This window comes from Sciurus carolinensis, chromosome 16 (assembly GCF_902686445.1).
Source record: "Sciurus carolinensis chromosome 16, mSciCar1.2, whole genome shotgun sequence".
Classification (NCBI taxonomy): domain Eukaryota; kingdom Metazoa; phylum Chordata; class Mammalia; order Rodentia; family Sciuridae; genus Sciurus; species Sciurus carolinensis.
In genome coordinates this window covers 6,262,830-6,283,903 of record NC_062228.1, presented here as the reverse complement: position 1 = coordinate 6,283,903, position 21,074 = coordinate 6,262,830, and the positions used below count along the sequence as shown (strand labels likewise).

General features: G+C 41.8%; 1 protein-coding gene across 1 annotated transcript; it reads right to left on the bottom strand.

The window, feature by feature from the left end:
• Positions 1-2,733: 2,733 nt before the first annotated feature.
• Gcsh (glycine cleavage system protein H) lies at positions 2,734-13,370 on the bottom strand. Its single transcript, XM_047530105.1, has 5 exons — positions 13,127-13,370; positions 10,458-10,537; positions 9,249-9,312; positions 4,188-4,319; positions 2,734-3,325 (listed from the first exon to the last, which is right to left on the bottom strand). Exons 1-5 carry the CDS (start codon positions 13,278-13,280, stop codon positions 3,228-3,230), a joined length of 528 nt encoding a protein of 175 aa, XP_047386061.1. The 5' UTR covers positions 13,281-13,370; the 3' UTR covers positions 2,734-3,227.
• Positions 13,371-21,074: the final 7,704 nt, after the last annotated feature.

The window sequence follows — 21,074 nt, the reverse complement described above, 5'->3', positions numbered from 1 at the left end:
AAGCATGATTGAGCAGAGATATTAAAGGACAGTGACTGAAACAAGTAGAACTTTAGCAAAAGGGATGCTTCAAAGACAAAAACAAAACACCAACAAAACTGAGTGGATCTAGAAAAGTCTAAGGGTGTGGGGAGATGAAAACAGGGAGTATAAGTATATGGGAACTGTATTTTCTGCTGACTTTTGCTGTGAACATAAAAATGTTCTAATAAAACCTATTTAAAGAAAAGAAGAAAAAGAAAAGATGGATGGGTACGTGATCAACAATAAAGCCTTATTGCACAGAAGGAAGAATTTAATCCCAATGGAAAGGGCCCCCTCTCAGATGGAAGGCAGGTGGGATTAGATCTGAAAAGACTACATGACTGTTGAGCAGTATTAAAGACACTTACAGCTAGGATTCTTTTTTTCCCCAGTGCTGAGGATCAAACCCAGGATCTCTCACATACTAGGCAAGAACTTTGCTAGTGAACTGCATACTCAGACCCCTAAGAAACCCTATGAAGTATATTTTTTAACCAAAGATAGGCTACACTCTTATAAGAAACCCCAGAAAAACTGCAGAAATTTTGGGGAAATAATAAGAAATTGTGATCTGCAGAGGAATGGAGTTTGCTGGTGGGAAACACCAGCCTCATTTTCACACTAGGCCCGTGCAGAGCGCCCTCTAGTGGTTCACTAAAGCCTGATGCTTGTAGACCTCTACATTACCTGAGAGGTGATCATTTTTAACACAGGGCAGCCTATTTCATTTCTGAAGATTTCATTACTAGAGAGCATTCTTCAAAGCCTTTAATAAGATGCTCTAGTAAGACCAAAACCTTAGGAGTGTGAGGTAAAAAGGAGTTTGAAGTCAGAGAAATAAAATTGTTTAGTCAAATTGAAGGGCTAAAGCCTGTATTTTGAGGGTCTTGGAGTATAACTCAATAGTAGAGTTCTTGCCTAGTAGGCATAGGAAAAAAAAAAAACTATATTTTTGGTGTCACTATAAAATTAATGACAGTGAAATTGGCTTTATAGTTTAGTAAAAAAGCAAGTTGCTGTCTTCTGCTCTTTGGAACTTAAAAAGTGTCACAGGTTGTGTCCTTAGGAAGGGATGGAAAAACAGACTACCCTACCTCTTGCAGAGATGACAGTCACTGATAAAGTCAAGAATGGCCATTTCTGCTTCCCAGCATTAGAATACTGTTCCCTACCCCCATTCCCATGTAAGTATTTTTATATAGTTGTGTATCACCTCTCCTAAATGCCAGAAGTGTTTCAGATTTTTTGGATTGTGGAATATTTGCATATGCATAATGAGATGTGTTGGTGATGGAAACCAAACCTGATAATATTCATTATACACAGCCTGAAGGAAATATTTTTTGTGTGTGTGGTGCTGGGGATCAAACCCAGGGCGTTGTGGATGCAAGGCAAGCACTCTACCAACTGAGCTATCTCCCCAGCCCCTGAAGGTAATCATATACAGTATTTTTAGAGCCCCTGAATTTTGGCTGCCTTCCACCACGAGGTCAGGTGTGACATTTCCCAATTGTGGTATCATGTTAGCACTCACAAAGTTCCATATTTTGAAGCATTTTGGATCTTCTAGTCTCAGATTAGGGAAGCTCAATCTACAGTTAACATTTGCAAAGGGACTGATGAACAGTAGGACAGGTGAAAATCCTTATCACCATCACCCAAATATTTGACAGATCTCCTACCTCTGTCACTTTATCTGTGAAGTGGAGGTAATAATGGATAGACCTACCTAGCTCCAGCGGTTGTAAAGCTCAAAGAAGGTAATATATGAAAGCACCTTCTATATAATTATTATCCATCCTTACTTCCAAAACAGATTATTAACCTGGTAATTTCATAAGAGAAACAGGAGACAATCATTCAGGACACAGGTACTTCCTTGATAAGGCACATTTAATGTTTCAGCAGTGATATGGTCATCAGCAGTTTTGGAAAAAATTATTTTTTCTGCTGAGAAGCAGAGGAACTGTATTTACCCACCCAATTCCTCTAAATTCTCATATTTGCTATTTATTCACCACCAGGTGGTAGTAACAATGTATCCTTTTCCCTATAGTCAAAGGGGAAATGATAGGTGTCTGCTTGTGCCTTATGCATATATATTTACTTATTTATACATATACAACCTGCCCTTCCCCAAGACAGCATTTTTTTGTTGACTAAATTGGAGAGTATGCTATATTAGTCATCTGAAAATACCATTTGGTACTCTAAATATGCTTAAGCTCCGAAGAGTATTCAGTCAGTCAACACCTGAGCCCATAAGGCTTCACCATATCCACATCTATTACAGAAGTGGAAACCTCTGAATATGATTTAACTTCTTAAAGATACCATGTGCTATGCTGATCAAAATTTCCTCCTTCCCTTGTTTTCCTCTTCTAACCTAGCATGATGAAAACCAAAGTTGATTTATTTTTTATTAAAGATGACAAAAATTAAGTGTTAAATGCTATCAGGCAATTAAATTTTCACTTCAGAAAAAAAAAAAAAAAAGACTTTGTTATGGCTTAAATATTTTTTCAGAAAATAAGTTTCCAGGGCTGGGGGTGTAGCTCAGTGATAGGGTGCATGCTTAGCATGCTCAAAGCCCTGGGGTTTGATCTCCAGTGCCCCAAAAAAAGAAAAAAACTTTGCCTAAGTTGAAAGGACCATTTTCACAAATAATCGCAGAGTCACTAAATGGAATATTAACATCAAAACAAAAAATATGATTAATGAAGTTGAATATTTTATTACTTTGTTTGCAAGCTGTTGTTTCCATGTATAAAAATACCACCAGCAAATGCGGTATATTATAAAATTAAGACAGTATTGTTCTTCTGTCACCGTACAACACACACTTTCCTCTATGCCCGTTTTTTTCCAATGAAAGATCATTAAGTATATGATCCACCCCAAATGCAGGGATGGATATAAGCAAGTTACAATATTATATTAGGCTCATAACAAGATTATCCTTGAATTACATATTTTTATAAGTAGTTTTTACCAGATATAATTTCATGAATTCTGATATCAGCCTAAAGCCTACTCTAAAAATTGTAAAAAAACGATATATATTGTGTTTATCTGCAGTCACTGGGAAGTTAAGGGGTATCTTCTAGTAGCAGTGTTGAAAGTAGTTTTGTGAGTCTTCTGTCCACCACTAATTTAAGACAACTGCTGTGTTATTCCATACTAGTTTATTTAGGGTGCCATTTTCACTCCTCAATAGATTTTACATATTTCTCATATGCTTCTTCACTCATTAGGTCATCTAGTTCTGAAGGGTCACTCAGTGTCATCTTTATCAGCCAACCTGCAATCAAAACAAAAAGCTCACATTCTAAATTGCCTTTTTAAAAGGTCGAATTCATTCAACATGTAAATTTCTGAGCACCTCAAAATTAATCTACTATACTAGATCAACTGCTTGAATTTATCCAAGGTATACAAATCATGCATTTTTTATTTATGGAACTTTTTTTTTTGGTACCAGAGACTGAACCCTGGGGCACTCAACCACCAAGCCACATCCCTAGTCTTTTAATTTTTTATTTTGAAACAGGGTCTCATCAAGTTGCTTAGGTCCTCACTAAGCTGCTGGAACTGGCTTTGAACTTGTGATCCTCCTGCCTCAGCCTCCCAGGCCACTGGGATTATAGATGTGAGCCACTGAGTCCCGCTTATTTCTAGAATTTTTAAATTTTAGCACTAAGAATTAACATATTTGGGGGCTCAGTGGTAAAGCACTTGCCTAGTATGTGTGAGGCACTGGGTTTGCTCCTCAGCACCACATTAAAAAGAAAGAATTAATATATTTGTATACTATAATTGGAAAGAATTACAGCCAGAATAGAGCCTAGCATAAATCAAAAACTCTTAGATTGTAAGAAGCATGAACAACTGACATTTAAAACTTTAAATACAGGATTCAACTATGTAATAAGGCCAGGTATGTCTTTCTTTAATAAAAGGTATACCACAATGTAACTGCTGCGGTTAAAGGCATCAGAAAGCAGACAGAAGGATGAGGTGGCAGGCAAAGAACCACAACCCAGTCCTAAATTTGCCATTTACTGGCTGCATGATCCTGACAGGTAAATTTGGGGGAGAACACTGCTATTAGCACACTCTTCATTAGGATTATTATGAGAATGAAAATGTAAGAAACAACTTACCGTCTTCATAACAAGATTTGTTCACAAGCCCTGGGTTTTCTGCAAGTGCCTCATTAATTTCAGTTACTTCTCCTGATAGAGGAGAATAGAGTTCACTGGCAGCTTTCACACTTTCCAAAGCACCAAACTCATCTAAATGGAGAAATTTTTTTAAAATATTAAATGTCAATTCAAAGACTTGAAAATACAAAATATGGAGAAATGGTCACTTCTACAATTATGACTTTTAAAAATTCTAAATTTCACCTGGCATGACAGCACATGCCCATAATCCCAGCTACTGGGGGCTGAGGCAAGAGGATCACAAGTTGGAGGTCAGCCTCAGCAACTTAGCCATATTCTGTAAGAAAAGAAAAAGGGGCTGGGGAGGTAGCTCAGTGGTAAAGTACTCCTGGGTTCAATCCCCAGTACCAAAAAAAAAAAAAAAAAAAAACCCAAAATTACTTTAATTGGAAATAAAACCATAGGTTTTTTGTTATGTTCATATCTCCTTCTAATGAAGGTCTAAATACCCTCACTAAAGTGAACCTATCTATCCTGGACACAAAAATAACAAATGGTGATTCACCTGAACACCAGATATGCTTATGAAGTTCAGTAGAACTCAATTTTCTTTGACTTACTATATCTCAAAAGAAGAGAAAACCTTAGGAGTTCCAGTAATGATGAAGCACCTTATATCAGACCACATATGAAAGCAATCAAAGGGGGCCTGTCACACTCCCACTCACTGTGACTACACATACAAAGAGATGGCTCGTTTGGCAGAGGGGTCAGAGGATGGAGGGTAGAGCTGCCAGAATGGCAGAATGGCTGGGAACTGGGGGCTGAAACCCTAGGAAGAAGGGAATCACAGTGAAAAGATAAAGGTGTTAACAGGAACAGATCCCCAAGTCGCCCACGTGCTGGAATTAGCTCTTAGGAGGTGCTCAGAGACTTACAGATGACTGCAGTGAAGGAACATGAGGAGGAATACTTGCAATGGAAAGTTTTATATGGAGGCTGTAGAAATGGAATAAAACATTCAGCAGATAGTACTAATAGCAGACTGGGGACAACAGAAGAAAGGACCAGTGAAGGTGAAGGAAAAAAATCAACCAAAATTCACCACACTAAAAAGTTACCAGAGCCAAAAGGGCCTGTAGGACATATCAGATGATCCAGCCAACATGCAACTGAACTCATAGAGGATGGAATTAGGGAGAAAAACAAAAGCATGAATAATGACCAAAAAATATCTCCAAATTTGATACGCAAAGGAGAAAGACAGGATGGCTGACTTCTCATCTGGAAACAGAAGCCAGTCAACAATGGAATGAAACTATGAAGCTCTGGGGACAGGAGGGAGAATCTGTCACTAGGAATCCCATACAAAACAAAAATACTCTTCAAGAATAGAAGTAAAGGGAGAGGAATAGGAAAGACAGTGGAATGAATCTGGCGTAACTTTCCTGTATACATATATGAATACATCACAGTGAATCTCAATACTGTGTACATCAACAAGACTGGGATACTAATTAGATCAAGTCCATGATCGTATAAACATGTCAAAATAGACTACTGTCATTATAACTAAAAAGAATAAAGATTTTTTTTAAAAATCAGCAAAATCTATGTACATATATGAATATACCAGTGAATTTTCACCTTTATTCATATCTATAATGTGCTAATTAAAAATAAAAGTCCAAAAATAAAAGTAAAGCAGACATTTTCAGATAAATAATGAGTCATAAGCACATCCTCACTGCAAGAAATGCTACAATCTCTTACACTGAAGGTGATTAACAAAATGACATCTCAAATATACTGAGGAGAGAAGATATTACTGGTAAATGTGAATAAATACAAAACATTCTTAATTTCTACACAAGGCACTGTACTGTTTAAAGCAAAAACTAATACCACATTGTAGAGTGTATTGCATCTGTTAATGCAGAACATTGACCAATAGCACAGTGAATGGACAGGAAAATAAACTACTGTCCCAAATGTCTGACATGTTACATGAAGTGATGTATCACCTTTAAACTGTGATGACACACTCTGAGCAACTGGTGAGCAGTACAAAGAAGTATACGCTAATCAGTGGAGGCCAGCTGTAGTGACACATCTATAATCCCAGAGACTCAGGAGGCTGAGGCAGGAGGATTGCAAGTTTGAGGCCAGCCTCAGCAACTCAGTAAGACCCTGTCTCCAAATTTAATTTTAAAAAGGACTGAGGATATAGCTCAGTAGTAAAGCATCCCTGAGTTCAATCCCCAGTGCAAATAAAGAAAGAAAGAAAAGAAAAATGGAGAAAATAAAATCCAACATCAAAATTTATAATGACAAAAAAACAGGATAAAATGAAAACAAAGACCTAAACTCAAATATATCAGTATTATAGTAAAACGACCAATCTTATCAAAAGGCAGATGTCAGAATAGACAAGAAAATAAGACCAAACTATAAAGCTGTCTTTAAGGAACACACTTAAAAACTAGCATAGCAAAGTTAAGATCAGACAAAGAGCTAGGCATGTAGCTCATTGGTAGAGGGCTAGTCTAGGACCTGGGAGCAATCCCAGTATTGCAAAAAAAAAATAATAATAATAACAAAGTAGACTTCAAAACAAGAATTTACCAGAGATAACATTTTAATAATAAATGGATCAACTCATCAGCAAGACTAGGAATCTTTTATTGAAAGTGTATACACCTAACCCTAGTTCTATCTCTCTGCTTCCACTGCCATGAGCTGAGCACCTTTCCTCCTCCATACCCTTCCTCCTCCATACCCTTCCACCAAGAAGTTCTGCCTGGAGCCAGCCATCTATGGACTGAACCTTGAAAACAGCATGTGTAATTCCAGGAAGTGAAGAAAGGCAAAGAAAGTCAGCTGGGACAGGAAGAATAACCCAGAGCCCTGGAATAAACTGTCCACATGATCAACAGAAGTTCTACTCAGTGAATGTGGATTACAGCAAACTGAAGAAAGTAGGCCCAGATTTTGAAATGAATTGTTTCCCTATAAAGCTGCTTAGGATCCAGATCTTTCAGAAGCCACCCACCCAATTTTCCCCTTAACCAGGACTTAAGTGGGAAGTTAAGTTGATTTTTGGAGTTTATTACATTGACTAATAATTGTCTGAATCTTGGAGGAAAAAAACAAGTGCAGATACCTCAAAAAAGAACTTCAAAATATACAATGACTAAAGGGAAAATCTGACATATCTACAGTGGGGAGAGTTTAATACCCCGTCTCGAAGAGTAGCAAGGACAGTTTGAACAGTATCAATCAACTTAACCAAATGAAAGTTAACCCTCACTCCACCATGATGGTATGATGTTAGGCCTCTGGCCGGTGATCAGTTATAGGGTGGAACCCTTGTGAATGGGCTAAGCGTTCCTATAAAAGGGACCAGACCATCAAAAGTTCTCTCCCTTTCTTTACGCCATGTGAAAATACTAGAAGATAGCAGTCTGCAGCCCAGACAAGGCCCCACCCAGACCAAACCATGCTGATACCCTGAGCTCAGATTTCCAGCTTCCAGAACTTAAACTGTAATACAGTTCTGATACACAAGCCCTCCCCATCTTGATACTGTTTACAGTAGCCCAAACTAAGACAATACCCAACAAATAAAGAATACAATCTTTTTAAGTACACATGAAACACTTAAGATCATATGGTGAACCACAATGTAAGTCACAACTTCAAAATTAAAATCTTAGGACTGGGGATACAGCTCAGTTGGTAGAGTGCTTGCTTGGTAAGCACAAGGTCCTAGGTTCAATCCGCAGCACCAAAAACCAAAAAACCAAAACAACAAAAAAACCCAAAATTAAAATCTTACACAGTATGTTCCTTTACTACAATAAATTAAGTTAAAAATTAGTAACAATGAGCTATCTAGAAAAGCTTCAAATATTTGGAAATAAACATACTTCTAAATAATTTGTGGATCAAAGAAATCAGATGGGAAATTGAAAGGTACTTTAAAATAAATGATAGTACATCATCAAAAATTGTGGGATATATCTAAAACAGTGGTTAGAAGGAAATTAGCATCTTGTAGCACACACATGTAATCCCAGCCACTTGAAGCCAGTCTCAGCAACTTGGTGAGACCCTGTCTCAAAATAAAAAAATTTTTAAAAAAGGGCAAGGGATGTAGCTCAATGGTCAAGTGGTCAAACACCCCTGGGTTCAATTCCCACTACAAAAAAAAAAAAGAAAAAAAAAAAAGGAAATTAGCATCTTCATAGCATTTTGAGGTTTTATGTTAAAAATCAATGGCCTGGATGCTCAAAACACTAGAAAATAAACAAAAGGCAATTATCCCCCCGCCCCCCTGCTTGTGTGTGTGTGTGTATGGCAGTGGGACTAAGCCAGGGGCACTCAAGCACTGAGTTGTACCCCTAGCCCTTTTTTATTTTTTTGATCTTGAGAGAAGATCTCACTAAATTGCTCAGGCTGACCTCAAACTTGCAATCCTACTGCCTCAGTCTCCGAAGTCATGGGATTATAGGTGTGTGCCACCAGGTTTCCCAGCCCCTTGTTAAACTTAATAGATCTTAGCAATGTTACCCAGTATCAATTCACAGTAGAGGTGAGGAGTGGCATTAACAGCCATTTCCCTCTCTTCCTCCCTTCGATTACCAAGTCTCAAAATGCTCCTTATTCTCCTTCTCACCATCCCTTACAGCTAGTGGGAGCAATACAACCCAGACCTGCCTGGTAAGATGTGAAGAAGCCTCTGCTGAGAGACTTCTGGTAAAGACCATTCTTTCTGAATAAAAACAAAGGAGAGCCTGCCTCTCTTCGGACTCCGAAGGCAGAAAGATTTGCCAAGTGGAGGTATCCTTGATGGCTCTCAGTGAACAAGCCTATGTCCACCCGTCGCCAGCATGTTTCATGGCAAACCACTTAGTTGTTAAACACTTTTATTTGAATATTCTGTTTCCTATGTTGAAAGCATCTAACTCTGGGCACAAACAAGTTGTTCAGGTAAAGAACAGTCAATGAAAATTCATGGCATGAATTGTGACATTCCAAGATAAGAAAAACATGTACCTTGTTTTTTCAATTTTGTCCCAACTTCTGGCAGACTACAGTAAACAACATCTCCCAGAGCTTCCTAAAAAACAAAAACACAAAAAATTCTAAGAAATCAAATTAAATCCCAGTCAGTAGGGACAAAACACTGAATTGCCCATAATTCAAACATATTTTACATTCGGGAGACCTGATTCTTTGATTTTCCTTACAACTCTTTAAAAGTGTGCAACCTACTTATTCATTCAGAAGCTGCACTGCAACAGGCCACCCACCAGCCAGATCTGGTCCCTAGCCTGCAATGACCCCTGGCCCAAACTTTGTGCCACAAAAAGTTTCTAGCTCTCTGAGCACTAACACACTGTGCTTTTCCACCTCTGCAGTTCCCCACTGCCCTTGCTGTAAACTATTCACTTGATCTACAGACCACTCTTAGGAGACTGGACTCCAGGAGATGAGGCTGCTCTCCATCAGGTGAGTGGACCACAACCCCTGGCACTACCCTGGAGACCTCTTCTACCTATTGTTTGTTATGCCGTTTCCATGTAGGTGGCTCTCCTCATGAATAAACTCCAGCATCTTACACAGTATTTCACAAACACCTTGCACGGCACCCCACAGTAAGTTCACAGGTATGCTGATGAATCAGTGATTCTCAATACCCAAAACCCAGCATGTCTGAGGAATTGTGTCCTCCCACTTCCTCTTTCCTCTCCTGCCTTGCCCCTTACACACATCCAGTTGAAAATCACTGTCCCATGATTTTATGTTTTCTTTTAAATAATGTCTCGATATGAGGTGAGTGGAAATAGGGAAATTAGTAGAGAAAAGATAAGCTAAATAAAAGGTTTCCTATGTTAATCTGTACCTGTTTGGGTTTTCCCTCTTCTTTATGGTCCCAGGTCATGTCAGTATCATAGTAGCCACAAAATGCTGGCAACCCTTCAACACTTTTGCTATCTCTTCCTTTTCTTCTTTCCTTAACTGTTCAAAATAAAACCCATGTCTTTCTAGAATAAGGTATGTTTCCTACTCTTAAGCAGTAACCCATTATTTCTTAAAATAACACATACTTACCTAACTAACGTACATTTTACTTGTTTCATCTCTGACTTTCTTACGAGGGCCTTTCAAAAGGCAGAAAGTACTATACAAAATAAGTTTCAAAAGATAGAAACAATCCAAATTATGTAAGAGCACACTATCAAAAATACTTCAAGACAATACCTGTGCAAAATTGCTGATTCCCACTGTTCCAATACCATTTTCTGTAGTTATCCATTCGTGTTTCTCTGTGAATTTACGCACTAAAACAGAAGACCAGTATTTCAGAAAAGCAGTGGCATTTCTTTAAAAGGCCTTACCTTGATGATACAGTGATGCACACCTATAATCTATTATGGAGGCTGAGGCAGAAGGATCACTTGAACTCTAGTGTTCAAGGCCAGCCTGGGCAGCAAACCCCATCTTTGGGGTGTTGGAGACAACAACAAAAAAGATTTAACCTAAAAAAAAAATAATGTGCCACTTTAAGTAGAGTTGACCTAAGACATCTTAACTACAACTTACTTATAAGGAATGAAACTGGCCTCCTAGGACAATTAAACTTAATAAGTTCTTAAAATTCTTAAATCAAATGTCAACCTGTCCTTGAAGAAAGTGCGTACTGCTGTTTAAATACTAGGGTCCGGGGGTGTAGCTCAGTGGTGGGGTGCTCGCCGAGCAAGCGTGAGGCCTTCAGTGTAATTCCCAGCACTGCAAAAAGGAAAACTTAATAAAGGGGATTCTGGGATAAATACACAGTATATAGTTCTTCAGCTACACATTCCATTCTCCCTCATGTTCTGCTACAACTTCAGAACTCACTGATTACACTACCAATTATGAATCCTTACTTTTAAAAATAAAGGTTGGACAATTTACAAATACATGTCCTGGCCATCTTGTCTGACTGTGAAGATCATCTCAGGAGTGAGGCTGTCTGACAATCACCTGAGCAACTGAGCAACCCAAGTATAACAGGCAGCACTGTCAAAAGCTCAGTGCACCTAAGTGCACTTAGTCTGTGGCCATAGATCATTTTTTACCAGGCATGCTACTTTGGCTAAAAGCAGTGTTAGTACAATTCTCCTTTAACCCTTGGCCCAAAAGGAAAAGGGGGACAGACTAGGTAAATAATTACTTTCTTACTGGCCTTGAAAAAACTGTTTTTGGCATAAAGAAATTAGGAGTTATGATTCATTAAAATTTTACATTTTTTTTTTCCTTTCCAGGTCATTAGGTAAGACATACTTTACATTAATGTTGGTCAGTTTCTATTTATTTGACGCTACACTAATATTTAACAGGTAACATTTCTTCAGTGCTCACTATGTGTCAGGATCTACATACAGCAGTTACATTATTTCATTTCATTTACCCAACAACTCTGAGGTTACTACCCCTACTTTTTTGAAGAAAACAGACTGAGAGGTTAAATGCATATGCTCAAGCTTTCACAGTGGATAAGAGGTAGAACCAGAACTGGAAGTGGGGTCTATCTGTTTTTAAAAACCTAGGTGCAGCGGGGCACAGTGGTGCACACCTGTAATCCAGACTCCAGAGCCTGAGGCAGGAGGATGGCAAATTCCAGGCCAACCTTATTAACTTAGTGAGACCGTGTCTCGAAATGAAAAATAAAAAAGGTATAAGAATATAGCTTGGTGGTAAAGAGTCCTTGGGTTAAATCCTCAGTATCAAAAAGTAAAAAAAAAAAACAACCCTAGGTGCATTGTACCCCATAATACATACACTTCCTGTGTCAGTTAAAAATAAGTGAATAAAAATTAAAACCTATGTGCTTAACCAGATAATGGGCATTGATATTTTGGACAATATTTAACTAGACAACTAACAACTGCAAACAGCTAGAGATAGTGTAAAAATCCATAGACTTGGAAATAATTCTTGTCTGAGAAATGGGCACCCTTGTATTCAAGTTGTTAATGCATTGGAATGTGTCACAAATTGTTGAGAGAAATAACTTACACTTCAAACTTTCACATTAATAAAATGGTCAACAAGTCCAGTTCCAACGGGTTTGTAAAACAACGAATTCAGTTAGACAACAACCATACAGATCTATGATCCTAAATTAGCAGTCTGAGTTCTTACAAAATGCAAGTAGTCTTGCAAGTATTTGCGTATAAAGAAAGAAAACTGTTTTTCCAGTCGCTAATTGTACTCAAGCAGCACAAATCGCCAAGACATTTGTGGGCAGGTTTCCCAGTTATTTCTAGTTCGTTTAAGTTAGGCCTTTTCAGCTCCAGGACACAAGGGCTCGATACAGACTAGCAGAACTTCTGTAATGAGTCCAGAAGACTTTTTAGGAGCCAGCTGTCTTCAACGTCACCCTCATTTTAACTAGTAAAAATCTAAACCCAGTTGCTTTAATTTTAATAAGTGCTTCCCCTTAATTTTACTTGGGAGTTCTCAGCAATGGCCCATGTAGTAAACTAAAGACCTCCACATTTAGGGTCTCAAAGTGCACACAAATGCGAGACTTACTAAGGTCACAAAGAACCTTAGCGATGCCTGCTCCGCTTCTCCAGCATGGGCGGCCGATTCACCTGCGAGAGCTTGCCCGCACACCACTACCCGGGTCCTGCAGGTCTCCGCTCCCGGCTCCACCTTTTTACCCACGAGGCAAAGACCACTAGTGTTTCTCACGCCTGCTCAAGAGCGAGAGGCGGCCACGGAAGGAGGCCAGCCACGAGCTGAAGCGCGGGGCTGGGTCCACCCTCGCTCCGCACTGGGGACTCAGGAGTGGGAACCGACGTTCTCCGCGTCCAGCTCAGCTCCAAGAGCGAGCCGATGAGAGGGAGGCGCGGGCCTGTTCACGTGCCCACCGCGCTTACCGGAGAGCAGAGCGGGTCCGGTGCGCAGCGCCCGAACGGCGCCCGCCCTCACCCGCCAGGGTCGCGGCCGCGGCGGGCAGGGCACAGCGAGCACCGGGGTTGCACGTAGGCTGCAGGCCGCGGCTAACACGCTCCGCGCCATTCGCAGCGCCATGTTCGCAAGGTACTGAGGGTCTCCCTGCGGCGCCTCCGCTACCCGGCGACCCCGGCTGGAGTGAGCCGGCTGGACCCAGCGTGGGGGCGGGGCCCGGGGCGGGGCTATCCCTGATTGGGCAGGGGGCGGGGACTCCAGGGTCGCGCTTGTCTTCGGATAGGGCGACGCAAGAGAGAGGCGTGGACATGTGGAAGAGTCTGGCCCGGATGGGGCCGCGGAAGAGGGTCGGGGACTAGCGTCAGGTCAGGGTCTGACTGGGCGGCCCGGACTCGGAGGCGGGCCCTACTGCAGGGGCGGAGTCTCGCCCCTGGCGTTGATCTTCCGGAGCTGTGTAGCGCTCGGTCTGCAGGCCCGGGGACTCCCTGGCCCACCGCGGTAGCAGTGAGCAAAGCTCCAGGCAGGGGATGGCTTTGCCGGGCCAGCGCATTCGCCCACTGTTCAACCCTCGTGTCCTGGGAGGGCAAGGCGCCGCCAGTGAAAGGATGCGATCCCGCCCTCCTACACAGGACCAAGGTCATACAGAGCCGGATTCATTCCAACCCCAAGATGATTATTGGGCATTGGCCAAGGTCGCATAGACATATGCAATTCCTCTGACTTTTTGAAATATTGAAAACAGTTCAGGAGCCCACTTTATTTCCTTACAGATCTCAAGAGGCCCCAAAGAGGCAAGGCAGACCAGGAATATTCTAGAGGACGAAGACCTTGCCAAGGGTCAGGAGTGGCTTCTTGGTGGAGGTTGGACTGGAGCCAGTCTCTAACGCAGGAGTGTCCAAAAGACTGAGCTGAGACCCAGCACGGACAGTTCCGTGCTTAATCAGCGAGCCCTGTGATCAAGTCGTTCCGAGAAAAGCCCAAGTCTTTGTCAACATCATAGAGTACAGAAACCAATTAAGTTCTGGGAAAGAGCTCACCTTCAACACAGGCTTCAGACAGCGGGCCCCATCGGAGGAGAAATGCTGGAGTGAAAAGGCCTCAAGCCCGACCCGCCGTACCACTGGGTGGGCCCAGGGCCACAGGAAGGCTTGTCGGCACAAGGCCCGCAAGGGCGGTCATGCTCCTTTTTCCTCTGAGCAAGTAATCACCACCTATTAAGTCCTTGCTGTGTGCCTGGCACTGTGCAAACTTTGTCTTGTTAGTCCTTTTCAAACCCCATTCTGAAAGTTGTCACTCTCATTTCATGGATGAGGCCTGGAGGCTCAGAAAGGTTAAGTAACTTGCCCAAGAGTGCAATGGGGGAGGCTTAAATAAAGCTGAAGTGGCTGCTAGGCAGCAGTAGTAGGATTTAACATGTAGGCTTCTACTTGCTTCCCTTTGGGATACCCACTGGATCACACTAATGGACTGTAGACTCCAGATCTTGGCTACCTTTCATAATGTCAGTATTCTCTTTGTACTGTTGTGTCACAAGTCAGTGCAGTACAGTGGAGCCTATGCCCTAAAATTCTTATTCTCAGCTTGACTAGTTCATTTGATAGGAAGAACAAGATCACATAGCAATGAGTGGAACATATCACAGGCCCTTCCAACAAAAAAAGTAGTGAGTGTGTCATTTTTTTTTTCAAAAAAACAAGTATAACAAACGTCCTCATTCACCCCCAACTTGATAATCTTTAACATCCACTCCTTGAGTTTTGAAAGTTCATCTGTTGCACATTTGGTACAGGCACCTGAAAATTGAAGGTGATCATTTCTTCCAGGTGTCACAGAAGGGTCCCAGTCATGTTAGGCTGATAGACATATTTTCCTCCTAATAGAATTGAAGGAGGTGTTTGTTTGATATTTATAGTCAAGAGGAAAGTGAAGAGTAAATGAGAAAGAAGGAATGAAGAGAAGAAGAATTTAAAACTCCAGATGTTAGAACATTTCCTGTTTGAAACAGACATGATACATATCTTGGTGAGTTTCTGTACTAGTCTATTGGGACATGTGTGAAGACCTTGCTGTGGATTATTTGGTGGATATCTCTGTGTAAATACTTCATGTTTATACGTGATGCAATAAGGAATGGATGATGGACCCTTGGATAGATAGAAGATGAAATTCCCAAGGTTCTATGTCTATTGCAAGTTATATGACTCTGTGTTCATAAAGGATCCTGAACCTGTGGGTCTGTAGGTTTTTGTTGTCAAGGTAGTAAGATGGGATCCTGATTCAGTTGTCTTGGAATGTCTAAGTCTCATCCACCTGGAAAACTAGCAGTAGTTCATCTCCAGGGGTAAGTCAGCCATTTAAAGACCTCATCAAATATGCATTGTTCCCCTTATCTTTCTGCTCTGCCCTATTCAGATTTTCCCCCTATGGTCTCAAGATTTATCCCCTGTTGTCTCAAGGTAGCTGCCAAAGTTCCAGGTGTCTTACATCAGGTAATGTCAGCAGCATAGGAGCCCATCTCTATGAGTCTCATTTTATCAGCAAGGAAACCTCTCCCAAAGTACCTTAGAGACAGACCTCCATTCACTTACCATCCAGAGCTGTCACAATCACATAGCTACCTAAACCACTCACTGTCAAGGAAAGTGGTTTGCCAGTACCAAGACAAATTAGGGTTTACCTTGAGGTGGCTGCACGAGTTGTGTGGGACTTGGATGGCTACCCGAACAAAGCCAGGTTTCTCATAGCAAAGAGGAAAGCGTGGGGTGGATTTGGGCCAGGGCATCTCCAATATCTGCTATAATGGGTGTGTGAGGAGGATCATTTCCAATGTTGGGAGGGAAGTGTTACACCATCTACACCAACGGCTTTAAGTCCTTTGTTATCCAGACTTGTGACTACCACAATTTACAGCATTGTTATCAAGTGTCTCTGCCCCTTGGAGTCATCTGGGGAAGTGGAGAGTAAATATTGATGCCTGGGTCCAAACCCAGAGATTCTGACATGTTGGAGTGAAGTCTGGGGGTTCTAGCATGCAGCCAAGGCTGAGGATCACTGCGGGAGAGCCTTGTTCCTAGAGTGTCATGTAGGAACACTAGCCCTGATGAGGTGCTTCAGTATCTGGAACCTTGGTCAGAGAAGTCTTGGAATCATCGTGGAGGCCAGGAGACCCTACAGTGCAATTTCATGCTGAGGAACTTGCATCCAGTATTTCTCACATTTATTTGGTCCCGAAACCTGTTATGGATTGGACTGTGTCCCCTAAAGAGATAGGTCAAAGTCCAAACCCACCTCTTTAGAGTACGACTGCATTGGGATAGAGGCATGCAGATGTCATTAGTTCATTCAAGTCATATTGCCGTAGGGTGGATCCCTAATCCAATATGACTGGCACCCTGTCAAGAAGAGTTGTGGAGAACACCAGGATAGGAGTGATTGATTCATCTGCAAGCCAAGGAACACCAGCTTGCTGGGAAATACCAGAAACTGGAAGAGGCACAGATTATTCCCTAGTGCTTCAGAGGGAACATAGCCCTGTCAATACCTTGATCTTAGACTTCTGGCCTCCAGAACTGTGAGATAATTACTTTCTGTTGTTTTAAGCCATTGGTATGTGACACTGTTCTAGCAACCCTACACCACTAATATGACACTCAGGAGCATTTCTTGGAGAAACCCTGAACAAATATTATTTGAAGGCAGCCCCTGACTGACAAAAGAGATGAGACAGTTGCCCTGTAGAGAAGATTTTTATTTCTATGGGGAAATACATTTGAACAAACAGGCTCTCACAGAGGGGCAATTTTATTCTTATAGGTATATATTCTTTTTTCTTTTTTCTTTTTTTTACTTGCTGGGCTTGGTAAGTCTACAGACAACCCTTGTCCCGGAGAGACTGTAAAATCTCTGGTAAGCATAGGCCTGGGGAACTGGCCTTCCCGATGGATGGATGTCACATGTGGATGAACACCTTAAACACTGGGCACAACAGGTGCTGGTTGGGGGACCTGAACCTTGGGGGGAGACTCAGCATGAGTCTCCTGCTGGTCACTGCTGCTCTGAGGCGCCTCTCCTTTGCATCCAATGCCCAGGAAACTGAATATTTTCATCAGAAGCAAATCAATGATCTCTTCTTCCTCTGACAGCTGCAAGAGAAAGACCAAACAATGTATTTGTAGCCATCCTCTTTGCGGGGGGTTTTCTTTCTACGAAGAAACCATGCTTTTATTGTCCCAGCTTGAGATCACTTTATTGTTTGGGGTAGGTTTTTTCTTTTGTTTTTGGTTCGGTTGTTTGTACTGGAGATTGAACCCAGGGATTCTTTACCACTGAGTCACATCCCCAGCCTATTTTATTTTTTATTTTGAGACATGGTCTTCTTAAGTGCTAAGGTCTTGAAATTTCAATCCTTCTTCCTCAGCCTCCTGAGTCACTGGGATCACAGGTGTGTGCCACTGTGCTTGGCCTGAGGTTACTTAATCATTTAGTTTGTTCTAAGGTTATTTGTTTCTTTGTTTGTTTATGGTACTGGGGATTAAACCCAGGACTTCATGCATGCTAGGCAAGTGCTCTGTCACTGAGCTACATCACCAACCCTGTTATGGGGTTGTATGGCTGCCTTCTAGGGATCCAGGGATGTGTACTCCCTCCTTTGTCCCCTCTGGGCTCCCTCCTTCTCTCTGATGAGCATACCTGGGTTTTTCTGGCAACATTTTAAATCCTAAGCTGAAGTAGAGAAAGCCTCGGCCAGGCTTCTGGACCTGAATTTAAGAAGCACAGGCAACCTGTGGACCCTCTTTATGACTGTCACTCATTTCCCTCTAGGTCAGAGTGTTTATAGTGTCTGTTTATTTTGTTCTTTATTATTAGTACTTCTTGGTCTGCTTACCTCCTAGCCTATCCTGGCATGAGAGGAAATTATGGGAAATGGAAAATTTTCTCCAATTTTCCCACACTTCTCACCATTTATATATATATTAAAAACTTGATTTATAGCAAAGAAAAAATTGTAGAAAATACCAATGGCAGACTGTACTTAAAGGCTATAGGTACCAAAAAAATCACATTTGATAAACTGGTCAGAAAATATCGTCCGCCACCTCCAACAGAGGCTGTTAAAAATTTATGTACAAAGGTCCTCACATATTGCTGCTAAGAATATAAAACAGGCAGCTGCTTTGTAAAGCAGTCTGAAAGTCCCTCAAACAGTTAAACATAGTATTCTGCTCCTAGCTATATACCCAAGAGAAATGAAAACATATCCAGGGACTGTGGGTGCAGATCAGTGGTAGAGTGATTGCCTAGCATGCATGTGGCCCTAGATTCAATCCCCAGCATTCCCCCAAAAATGTCCAAACAAATCCTGCACATAAATGTGCATAGTCATAATTACAGGCACAACACCTGTAATCCTGGCAGCTCAGGAGGCTGAGGCAGGAGGATTGCAAATTCAAAGCCAATCTCAGCACTTAGCAACTCAGTGAGACCCTTCTCCAATAAAATATTTAGAAAAGAGCTGGGGATGTGGTTCAGAAGTTAAGCACCCTTGGGTTCAATCCCCAGTACCAAAAAAATAAAAATAAAAAAAGGCATAGAAATAGTATTCATAATAGCCAAAATATGGAAATGACCAAAAGATCCATCAACAGACAAATGGATAGTAGTCTGTGGTGTATCCATGAAATGGGATATGATTCAAGCGTAAAGAGGAATGAATTACTGATCTGTACCTCACAACCATTATCCTAAGAGGAAGAAGCCAGACATAAAAGCTAACTTATATGACCCTATTTATATGAAATGTACAGAACAGGAAAATCCAAAAAAAAAAAAAAAATAGATTAGTTGCTTTCTGGGGCTGATGATATGGAGTTGGGAATGACTAGTGGTGGGATAATGAAAATGTTCTGGAATTTGATAATTGTAATAGTTGCACAACTCTGAACGTACCAAAAAACATTGAATTACAAACTTTAAAAAGGTGAATGTTATGGTATGTGCATTATCTCTTCATTCAAAACCAATTTCTGGACCAGAAACGAGTCAAGTTTCTTTGCCTTCAATTAAAGGTGTCTGTGTAACTGCCTGACACCCCCATCTCCAAAATCAGGTATAATTGGAGTACCTGAGTGTCAAAACTTCTTCCCTGCTAACACGAAAACGTGTTTCTTAAACACTACAAAATCACTTTCGCGATATCAGATCTTTGCAGGGCAAGAGCACTGTGATATAACAGGAAGTATATTTGACCTTTGTCCCTGGTTCCTGAAGCCACTGCAGTTTCCTGTGTGTCAGCAGTGTCCTTTGTTGTTCCGTAACAAGCCCTCATGAGCATGCCTGAACATATGCCGATGAGGTGACTTAGGGTAAGACCCCTAGAGAGCTTCAGGAGGGGCTATCACCAGAAAGACCCACTAGTCTCCACGAGGAGAGAGAGCAGTGCAGAGTGGAATCAATCCTTATAAAAAGTCTGGACTGGCAAGATGTGACGAGCTTCCCATGGCTAAACCCACGAAGGTGCTGGGAGGTCGGCTCACCCAGAGGGGCATGGAAGCATCGCACCCTTCCCTCTCAACTCCCCTCTGTGCCTCTTCATCTAGCTACTCACATGTATCCTTTGCTAACACCCTTTATAATGATGGGTTTATATCATTATAATTTATTATAATGTCCTTTATAATAAATAAGAGTTTCCCTAAGTCCTGTAAGCTGAATTATTAAGTTAATTGAACTCAAGGAGAGGGTTGTGGAAACCCTGACTGGTCAGAAATACAGGTGACGTGTACAACTAGCAGTGTGTATGAAGTGGGGGCATTCTTATGGGGCTGAGCCCTCCCCCTGAATATCTGACACTGTCTCCGAGCAGATGGCATCGCAACTGAGTCAATTTATGGGAGCCCGAGTTGGTGATCACTGTAATGTCGGTGTGGGGAAAACCTCACAAAATTTCCTCCCTTTGAGAAAAGCAGCTCTCTCTCCCAAACGATCCTTTAACATGGTATGCACTGCGACTTAGAAAACAAGTCGGTGCTGTCGGACAGAAATGGAAAAATCAGAGAAGGCGTTGTAAGGGTCCGTTAGGTATGCACTTCAGGAAAGATTTTAGGAACTCTTCCAGCTGGGAAGGGGAGGGTGAGCTAGTACAGCAGCATCTCTAGAAGGACATTAAAGCACACACATCCGAGTCAGACAGATCTGGGCTGCAGCCCCACCTCTCCTCCTTTCTAGCTCTGGGCCCTATGTCAGGGATCTCAACTCTGTGGGCCTCAGGTTCCTTCTCTGTAGCATGCAGCTGAATGTGCCTACTTCCCTGAGGTTGACCTTTCACTGTCCCCATCCTGTGGGGCACACCAGGGCTGTCGGTCACCTGTGGTGGAAGGTTGACCGAGGGACCCCAGCTCTCTCCTGGTGAGCCACACTGCTGTGGCAGAGGTTTCAGATTACGGTGTCCAACCTTGGCTGGACATTCATATCACTACAGAGATTTTTTAAATGCTAAGCTTCTTGTGTTGGTCTCAGGAGTGATTCCAAGGTGCAGTCAGGGACCAGAATCACTGGAGAGCAGGAGACTCCATCCTAAGCCCAGCACTGCCGCTCACTTGCTTGTGACCTTGAAAAAGTAATTTTCTCCTGGGCCTCAGTTTTCCTTCCTGAGAAATTGGTATTTTGAGTTACATTGGTCTTTGAAATTCACCATGTAATGTTACCCAGCCAGACTCTTCATAGTTCAAGGTTAATTAAAAGGCAAGAATAGGCCAAAGGAACTCACCTGACCACACTTCTGCTCCTCACTGAAGGCCACCAGAATGACGGAGATAAACAAATTCAGCACCACAAACGTCATGAAAACAATGCAGGACCCAATTAGGAAGGAGCCAAGCACAGGGCTGTAGTTCAGGACCTAAGAGTAAAAAGGCCAGC

What these genes read in the sequence shown, in the direction of transcription:
- Gcsh (XM_047530105.1), bottom strand. Translation starts at nt 13,280, where the DNA reads ATGGCGCTGCGAATGGCGCGGAGCGTGTTAGCCGCGGCCTGCAGCCTA. An exon ending in GACAAAATTGAAAAAACAAG is followed by an intron (nt 4,320 to 9,248) that starts GTACATGTTTTT and finishes TTCTCCATTTAG; the next exon opens with ATGAGTTTGGTGCTTTGGAA. An exon ending in CAAATCTTGTTATGAAGACG is followed by an intron (nt 3,326 to 4,187) that starts GTAAGTTGTTTC and finishes TTTTGATTGCAG; the next exon opens with GTTGGCTGATAAAGATGACA.